This window comes from Hakea prostrata, chromosome 11 (genome assembly GCF_041222555.1).
Source record: "Hakea prostrata isolate BN-2017 chromosome 11, UWA_Hpros_2, whole genome shotgun sequence".
Taxonomy (NCBI): Eukaryota; Viridiplantae; Streptophyta; class Magnoliopsida; order Proteales; family Proteaceae; genus Hakea; species Hakea prostrata.
Window position 1 is genome coordinate 1,602,291 of NC_142610.1, and position 9,787 is coordinate 1,612,077.

The window sequence follows — 9,787 nt, forward strand, 5'->3', positions numbered from 1 at the left end:
TCTTTTAACCCAATTAGCAACAACAAACCCCTTTGAAACAAACCCCTTTGATTCCATGTTTTGTAATTTCTAGGGTTTTGCTAATTTTGGCTTTTTCACATCCAAGAATCAGAAAACCTATAAATTGCAAAACTTTGAATTGTTCCAACCAAATAAATCCCTTGAATCCGGTAGTGACGGTCTTAAGGAGACGAATAAGGTGAATAAATCCCTTGAATCCAGTAGTGACGGTGAGACAAATAAGGTGAGATTTGAGAGTCCAAAGAGTTGAATGACATGGTCGGTTCTAAGAAAGATGAGTATTTGAACGAATGAGTTCCCTCGATTCACAGGTATATTTTGTAAATTTATTAACTTAAAAATAAGTTTAGTAAAATAAGAATCTTATATTTATATTTTTTTTTTGGTAAAGTATATTTATATTTAACCCCTTCATTTTTGAATCTAAACCATTCAATCTAAAATAGATTACATGGCAAATATCTGACCCTTGCCGCCTTTGCCGCAAATTAAAATCCAAGTTTTTTTTTTTTTTTTGCGAGGTGGTTTCCAACAATGGTTTTGACATGGTGAAGGAAGAAGATGAGTGAAGGAGGAATCCCTTCATTCATGAATATAGTTGATAATTAACAATAGGGTATTGGGGGTATTTTAGTCCTATTATATATATCAAACAACTTAACGGGTATTTTGATCCCTCCAGGTTTAAAATTCGAAAAAAACTTAATGGTGAGAGATGATATTAGTTTTTTTGGACTCAAATATAATTTATTGCACTAAAGGGGTCCAACCATGGTTCATTGTGTCGGCGACATATCGCCGACACAGGGCGATATGTCGCAATGTCGCTGGGGGCGACACGACACCCCTAAATTTGCCCCCGTGTTCATCGGTAACAATATGTGAAGCATGAGCCATACATCTCTTTTCTCAACATAATTGTATAATGAATTGTAAACTTTAGTACATCTCTTTACTAATTGTGTATTTGTGTTTTCTTTGCATATTTACATTAGTTTATATGAATTTTCCAAACTTCCAGTTTTGCCCGCATACAGCTGGACATGTGCCAATTATAAACTTTATATTATGTGATGTTTTAGGTCAAAATAACACTCCCAATGTGTTTATTGACCTCAAATTAGGTTACACGTCAAATTTCAGGTCAAAATGACCTGAAATACCCTTCGAAACAAGGGTTCGATTTTTCATCGAACCCTTGCCAAAAGTCGGGCGACTTTTGGCGACATGTCGCTCATGTCACCGTGTCGCTAGGGTCCGACACGGCGACATGAGTCGACATATCGAACCTTGGGTCCAACATTAGTTTATGCTTTACAAATAGGGTCCATGCTTAAAAAACTCTAATTTCTACTCCTAGTGTCTTCATTTCCTCCTAGTAGACTAGTTTTTTCAAGCGTTTTATCAATTTGCACCTTTAGAATATTTTAAACTTTGAATCTCCTTGCTACAACACATTACTTAAAGGTGAGAGACGATATTAGTTTTTTTGAGACCCAAATATAATTTATTACACTAAAGGGATCCAACATTAGTTTATGTGCTACAAAGAGGACTCATGCTTAAAAACTCTAATTTCTACTTTTGGTGTCTTCATTTCCTCATAGTAGACCAGTACTTCTTTCAAGTGTTTTATCATTTTGCACCTTCAGAAAAATTTAAACTTTGAATCTCCTTGCTACGATGTATTACTGTTGCACCTAAGTTGTTTTTTTTTTTTTCCGTCAAATATTTTGGTTATCTGAATCTCCTCTCTCTTTCTCTAACCATTTTGGAACGACTATATATTTGTACCTATACATTAGATTGTGTTGGGGTAATTGTATTACAAATTCTTCAAACACACAAAAATGAAATTGCAATACAATTGAGAGATGAAGATCTTTAGCCAGTCCGGAGAGCATGATGTTGCAACCGAACGAACCAGCGATCAATAAGGTTGAGTCACACCTTGAGTGCTGTCTTTAAGGTAATTGATGCACCATACTACCAAGGGTTCTTTGCACCACCACCTCCAAGATAAAGCAACCTCCAACTAGAAGATGAGGTAATTCTTCTAGTCCTTTCAAGGAGCCAAAAGCTAGAGCACAACACTTAGACAACTCAAGAAAGAAATGAACTTTGTAAAACAACTAATGTGAATGTGAAGATTGTCTCAATTGCACACCACATGCAAGGAAATGTTGGGTTTATATAGGCTCAAACCTCACCTTACACCCCATAGGATTTTTAAGGCAATGAATTGATTTAATCCATTCAATAACCTTAACCCTACTCATGGTAATGGCCATGAATGGTCATGAAATTGAAATGAGAATTGATGGTCAAGAGTTAGAAATTAAGTAAATTCCACCATTCAAGTAAGCCCACCACACCACCATGATCAAGACCTTTAAGACCCATGACCAATGTCATGAAGAGTCTCATAACCAAGGTCATGAAGGGCCTCCTTTACTCATGGTGCCTCATTACCACCCTTACCTCATGGGTCCCACACACTAACAAAATAATTAAATAAAAGAAAAGCAAAAACTAATTTTGAAACTTAATATAGATTTTATAAAAAACCTAACAGATTGCAATTCAATAGAGAAAGAAACTAAATTTAACTTATATGAGCACAAAAAAATGATGCAAATTCCTTTATTTTTCAATTTAAAAGGACATAGTTATTGCATTAAAAGATTTATTTATTTATTTATTTATTTATTTATTTATTTATTTATTTATTGTTAATGAACTAGATAAGACTTTTGAAAGTAGTGTTTCCTTATTTGAAAAGGGCTCTTATTTGTACTATTTTTGTTTCACCATTAATTTATTATTTTTGGTTGATAGTTTCTAAATTTTTTTGTCAATCAAGATTATTTTCACCCCTATTTGGATATTTGTTACTCTAATAAGATATCAGATATTTTAATTACATTCAGATTTTTTTATTCATCCGATTATTTTGAATTCATATATGATATTATCCAAAAATCCGATTAACTAAAAAAATTTGAATTCTATCCGAAAATCTGATTAACTAATTAAATTCGAATTCGATTATAAATTTACACATATGACGGATATCGGATTCAAATTCAGACAATGTGTTTAATAATCAAATTTGAATTCAGATATTACCAAATCCAAGCAAAATTTGATCAGTTTGAATCCCTAGTTTAAAGATGTAAATTGGTGTGGTATCAGTAATTCGGTACAATATGACATCTGTACAAAAAAAAACGATGTGATATGTTTTAATATAAAATCGATACAAGAAAACAATATGAATATGTAGACAAAATCAAGCACTTGATAGAGCCCAATACAGTCACATGAAAGTATATAAACCTTAGGAGCCAAATTCAACTTCTTCTCTATGCCCAAAAAAAAAATTTAAAGGCATCACAATATATAGTATTCCTATGCCCTAAAAACAAAAAACGGCTTCTTAAAACCCGTGAATTTTTCAAACAAAGAAGTCTCATTGTCAAATCCTTTGAACCATCAAAGAACATAGTTAGAATCAGGGCTCCAATCTAAGGCTATGACAAAGCCATCAACGATGCTTTATGTGATCTGCCATCTTTGGAGGAAGTGAGGTTGGCTTTATTTGCTTTGAGCCCCTTGAAATTGCCGGTTCTAGATGGATTTCCTCCAGTTTTTTTCCAGAAATATTGGGACTTAATTCATCAGGATCTATTCTTTGTGGTTTGGAATTCTTTGATTCGGGTTATCTCTCTCCTTCCTTGAATGAAACTATTGTTTGTCTTGTAACAAAGGTTAATCAACCGGAATTTGCAGAACAACTTCGGCAATTGCTCTGAGTAATGTAATCTGTAAGGTGATGAAGAAAGTTATTGCTTCTTGTCTTCGTGAGGTTCTTAACACCATTATCAGTCCCTTTCAATCTACTTTTGTTCGGGGAAGAAGCATCTCCTATAATATTTTCATTGCCCAAGAAATGTTTCATTACATTTGCACAAGTAAGAAACAAAAGTGAAAGTAAATGGCAGTCAAGCTAGATATGCAAAAAGCTTATGATTGTGTTGACTGGATATTTCTGGAGCGTCTATTTGTTAAAGATGGGCTCTTTTGACATTTGTTTGCCTGATAATGGGTAGTTTACAGTCAATTTCTTATCATATACTTATCATTGGAGCTTCACAGGGATGCATTATTCCTAGAAGGGGAATTCGTCAAGGAGATCCTCTCTCCCTTGCTTTGTTTTCCCTTGTCTCACATGCCTTTAGTTGTCTCTTCCATCATACTCAGAATTCTAATCAAATATCAGGGATTAGAGTTCGTGGTCGTGCTCCTGTGGTTTCTCATCTAGTATTCGCGGATGGATTCTCTCTTATTTTCAGAAGTGTCTATTGAAGAGATTTATCAGTTAAAGGATCTTCTTCAGCTTTATGGTCATGCTCTTGATCAGGCCATTAATTATAGAAAGTTTGAGATTACTTTCTTACCGAATACATCAAGTCGCTTAAAGAGATGGTTTTCTCATGTTCTAAGGATGTCCTATACATCAGGTTCTAAAAAATATTTAGGACTGTCCACAAATTTTGGACTTACCAAATCAACTTTATTTAAGGACATTACTAGTAACTTCAAAGGTGAAACAAAAAGAGACAGGTGGTTTAGTTAATTATTTGGTTTGATCTGATTTATAATAAGAGCAAATTGTACTGGCACCCCAAAATGGAGGCTTTAAAGCACTGACACCCCACTTTATGTTTAGAAAACACAAAGACCAAAAAATTAGATTTTCATTGGATATATTTGTCTAATTTATCACTGAAAACAGTCTACATATTGTTTATTATAGGGATATAATTGAAACAAAATAAACATTGATTTACTCTTTTCAGTGATAAAATTGGACAAATATATCCAACAAAAATCCAATTTTTGGTATTTGTGTTATTTAAACATAAAGTGGGGGTGTCAGTGCTTTAAGGCCTCCATTTTGGGGTGCCGGTGCAATTTTCTCTAATAAATTCGAATACAAGAAAGAAAAAAATATGGCTTAGTTTGATCTGATTTATAATAAATTTAATAGAAAACAAAATATGGCTTATAATGCACAAGCAGTGGTTTTTTTTTTTGGTAAATCAATTTAAAATATAATTAGATCTTCAAAAAATCCAACGGTTGGGGAAAAAAGAAGAAAAAGACAGTTGCACTCAATGAACTATTTTTGGCAAATTTAGGAAAAAATCGCCGTATTTCGCCCACTAGCCAAATAAAAAAGCCAACGATATCAATATTTCAAAATTTCACCAAGCAAAACTTCAAAACTTTTTTTTTTTTTTTTTTGACGATCGTGAAAGAGATAGAAGACACTGGTAGCAGCGGCTCGGCGACATTGTCAGATCGTTGAAGGAGAAGAAGAAGAAGAAGAAGAAGAAGAAAGAAAGAGAGAACTCGCCCTGGTTCGCCGGGTGGCGAACCGATGAATCCGGGCGAGATATCGTTCCTTGGTTGCACTCATGAATTGAATGTAGATAAATGGCAGCTGAAAGCATGAATCCCAAATACATGTTCCAGACGGAGGAAGAAAAAAAAAAGACAGTTGACATTACTAAGTTGAATATGGACAAATAGCGGCTGAATGGGTGAATCCCAAATTCGTGTGCAAGGAGGGCAAGTGTTAAGGATTCTAACTCTTACGCAGCAGATAAACACCAAGAACAATTGAGAAGAAAGAATCAAAAGACAATAAACAGGATTTTACTTGGTTCGATCAGTGACCTACATCCAAGGATGAGATGAGCTCTCACCAAGCTCATGCAATCGTAGAATAATAGAGAAGGATTACAGCCCTAAGATCAGTGACAATAACCTATACAAAGGACAAGAAAGATAATAACCAAGACCAGGAACAATCACACCTGAAACCACAGATGAAACCCAGCTTCTATCTTCCTTCGAGCGCCCAACCGAAAGCAACACCACAGTACTTCTACGCTCCAACAGCAGTAGTTGTTAATCCACCTTTGCAAGAGTCAATCCACCTTTGCAAGAGTCAATCGAACAACCAACAACCCAAGGAACAACAATCAATCTTAGCTTCTTGCACACAGGATGAACAAGAACTCCAGAGAACCGAAAACGAGAGAGAGTGAGGAGAGAGTGAGGAGAGAGTGAGGAGAGAGAGAGGTTTGATCGTAAATAGGAATGAAATCCCTAAACCCCAATACATACATGAGATAACCCAAGTGCAATTACCCTCTTACCCTTAAAACAAAACAATAAGACACAAGCCTATCCTAATACAATAGAATGACCATACTGCCCCTATTACATATTATAGCAAGCTATTCTTGCATGAAATTTTCAGTCTGAGTTTAGATAAAGAATCATTTTTTTGTGATCGTGTAACATGTGTTCTAATATATATTAAAAAATTAAAGTTAACTTAGAAATTATATAACAAATTATGATTTAATTAAATAAAAAATTCATGTGACTTGTAAATAGATCTCAATCAGTAATGTGGTATTAGAACACATGTCACCCATCTAAAAAAGATGAATGGTTCACTTCTGACAAGAAAATGGACCAGATATATTATTTTCTGTCAATGGAGGAGTAGTAGGATGGTTAGGAACCTGCTTCTCAGTGGAGAGGTCATGGGTTCAACTCCTACCGGCGGCATATGTAATATCCCTATCCCCCCATATATAAAAAGCGCCTTTGTACCAAAAAAAAAGAAAATGGACCAGAAATTAATTCATTATTGCACGCGAAAGCGAAAAGAAATTTATGCGTACAAGTTTTTTTCTCTTTTTTTTTTTTTTAAAAAATAAAGTTGATTTGATTTTGTTATTCTGTTTGGTATATGAGGTTCATCTGGGCCAGTTTGCGCGTACCTCAATTATATTTTTAGGAGCCTGAAGAGCTTTGACGCAAGGGTCAATCGCATGACCTCTCCACCGAGAAGCATAAATATTACCACTCTACCAACCTTACATTGACATGAAGTTGATTTTAGATTGAAACATTCCATCATCAATCAAATCTTGTGGGCTAAATTTTTTTCCCTTGGAGGGTCGAGAGTCCAAATATCTGAAAGGTATCAAGGTAACCCGTATTTTCTCAGTTTTATCACTTTATGAATACTCCATTTTATTCGACATGAAAAGAAAATGGAAAGAAGACATGCAAGAAACATCAGAAGAAAATATTCTCAAGGGTATAGTACTCCCCTCTTCAAATACTTCAATTAGGTATCTTTTAAAAGTAAAGAACAGACTTGGCGCATCATCGTCATCATCCTCGCTCATCTTGTCACGCTGTGATCTTGCTCTTCAACTCTTTTTTACTTGGTATCATGGTCGCCATTGAAATTGTCTCTGGAGTGGATGGGATGGCCAGGTAGGTTCTTCGACTTTTCCGGAAGAACAAGGTGAACTCCAGGATCATGGTGAGAAAAAGAAGTGTTGAACAGTATGGAGTTGTTAATGCCTTGTACGTTGCTGTTAACAAAAGCACGCGACGGCGTCACTGTTACCTTCTTGTCCATGACGGACTTTCTATCTTCTTCGCTTGTGTCACCATTATTGCCCAATCTTCTCCCATGGGTTCCAGTGGCTTCATGTTTCTTCTTGTTGGAGTTGAAAATTTCCATATAGGCACCCTTGTTCTCACCGGCTAAGGTGATCACCGTCAGCCCCATTTTCTCCTTGTCCTTGTCCTTGATGCTTACGTCTTTGCTTCCTCCTCCGTGTGTTCCATTCTTCAAGCCATCAGAGGTTTTGGTAGCAGCAGGCATTTGCTTCTTAGGCTTCTCCTCTTGTAGGACCACACTCTTCTTCTCAGCAACGACGAGCAGTTCGGTATCGCGCTCTAGCTGAGACGGTGGAAGTGATAATGGAGATGGAGGAGGTGCAGACAGTGTAGTTTTGGTTTTGGGTGACTGTGGCGATGTGGTCTGTAAAGAAGGCCTGACGATCTTAGGAGATTCCCGCGGTTGGCTAGTGATCGTAGTCACTTGAGGTAGAGGGACTCTGGGCGCCTGAGGATAAGTGGAAGGTGGCGGCAAAGTGGCTGCAGGAGGTGGTGGTGGAGATTGGGGCTTGGGTGGAGAGCGAGTGAATCGTAGGGGTGAGCGTGGTTGAGAAGGAGGCAACACTGCAGTTGGTGGTGGTGGCTGAACCTTTGAGGGAGATGATGGGGGTGCTAATGCTACGGATTGAAGGGTGGAGGTTTGAGGCTTTGGTGAAGCAGGGGTGGGGGCTTGTGTAGGTGAGCGTGGCGGGGGTGGCTGAGGCTGAGGAGGGAGTTCTTGTGTAGGTGGTGGCGCAGGTGTGCGTGGTTGGAATGGTTGAGGCTGAGGTTCGGGCTGCGGAGGAGGAGGGGCTCGTGTAGGTGAGCGTGGCTGGGGAGGTGGTGGTTGGGGCTGAGGTTGGCGCTGAGGAGGAGGAGGGGCTCGTGTAGGTGACCGTGGCTGAGGAGGTGGTGGTTGAGGCTGAGGGGCTCGTGTAGGTGAGCGTGGCTGGGGAGGTGGTGGTGGTTGAGGCTGAGGTTGGGGCTGAGGAGGAGGGACTGTCGTTGGTGGTGGAGGCCTAATTGTAGTTGTAGGTGCAAGGACAATAGGAGGCCTTTGTTGGGGAACGGCAGGAGCTTGTGGTTGTGGAGGTGGGGGTGGGGGCGGCTCCCTCCGAATTTGAGAGGCCAAACGGAACCATGGACGAGTCACGGTCTGCTGGTTCTCCATTGTTGCTGTTGGGTGGTTGATCGGTGCTGTGAGAGGAAGAGATAAATGCAACTACACAATGAAATTAGCATTTGGATGGTAACCTTTCATTTATAGTGTCAAGCCCTAAACTAATCTGATTCTCTGCAAGTCGAAAGAATGCATGTTTCCACAAAAAGAGAGAAAAAGCGAACGCATGTCAAGAGAAACAATGAGAGAGACAGAGGAAGGCATCTGATTCGCAAGAGGGAGAGAGATTGAACCCAGAAATCTAAGCAGATTCTGTTTTGCCCGAAACTGGGCCCTAGAATCAATGGCACTACACCAGATGAAGAAAAGATGCATTTCTTATGTAATGATCACGAAAGCATCTTTCTTTTGGATTTTGTTTCAGTTCTGAGCATTTAATGTGTAGGACTCCTCGCTCGAAAAAATACAGTCATTGGATCTAAATCTTACTCAAGATTTTCGATTTCAACCGTTGAAAAATCTAGATCCAACAATTGTAATTTTGAATGAACTACATGTTGTGCGTAGGGTTGAAGCTCGATCCTCCTACCAAGAAAAGAAAGACGGAGCATCCTTCAACCGCAAAAAAGGGCAAAGCATCCTTAGTTCCAGCTGGGCATGTGGGGCCCTTTTGCCTTTTCTTTCTTTTGATTTATATCATTTGTCTTTTCTATTCCTTGAATGGTGAAAGAAAGCATCTTCTACAACAAAAACAAAGCGTCCTTAGTCCCTGCCGTACAAGTAGAATTTTTTTTTTCTTTTATCTTTTGTTTTTTGTGTTTTTATCTTTTGTTTTTTGTGTTCTTTGCATGGTGAAGTGCACGGTATCGGTTTGCTAGTCCACTGTGTAAAGGAGAGATCAACCGTACAGCTGTCCTCTAGCTGATCACGGTTATCTCAATTATTCTATAAATACATGTAATGTGTTATTCATTGAATATATTGGAAAGCATCATTTCATCATGGTATCAGCGAAAAGTTAAGGGCGGGAAAGGAAGACAGCATCGCGGCTGTGCAAGCAAAGTCTACTGGAAGCTCCATTTGTCTCCCAGCCGCAGTTGCTTG

At 38.1% G+C, this 9,787-nt stretch overlaps 1 protein-coding gene across 1 annotated transcript; it reads right to left on the reverse strand.

Annotated features, from left to right (window-relative positions):
* Window positions 1-7,047: 7,047 nt before the first annotated feature.
* LOC148999528 (uncharacterized) lies at window positions 7,048-8,798 on the reverse strand. The gene has a single exon (XM_089140220.1). The coding sequence runs from the start codon at window positions 8,732-8,734 to the stop codon at window positions 7,337-7,339; it is 1,398 nt and encodes a 465-aa protein (XP_088996346.1). The 5' UTR covers window positions 8,735-8,798; the 3' UTR covers window positions 7,048-7,336.
* Between the last annotated feature and the right edge of the window lie 989 nt (window positions 8,799-9,787).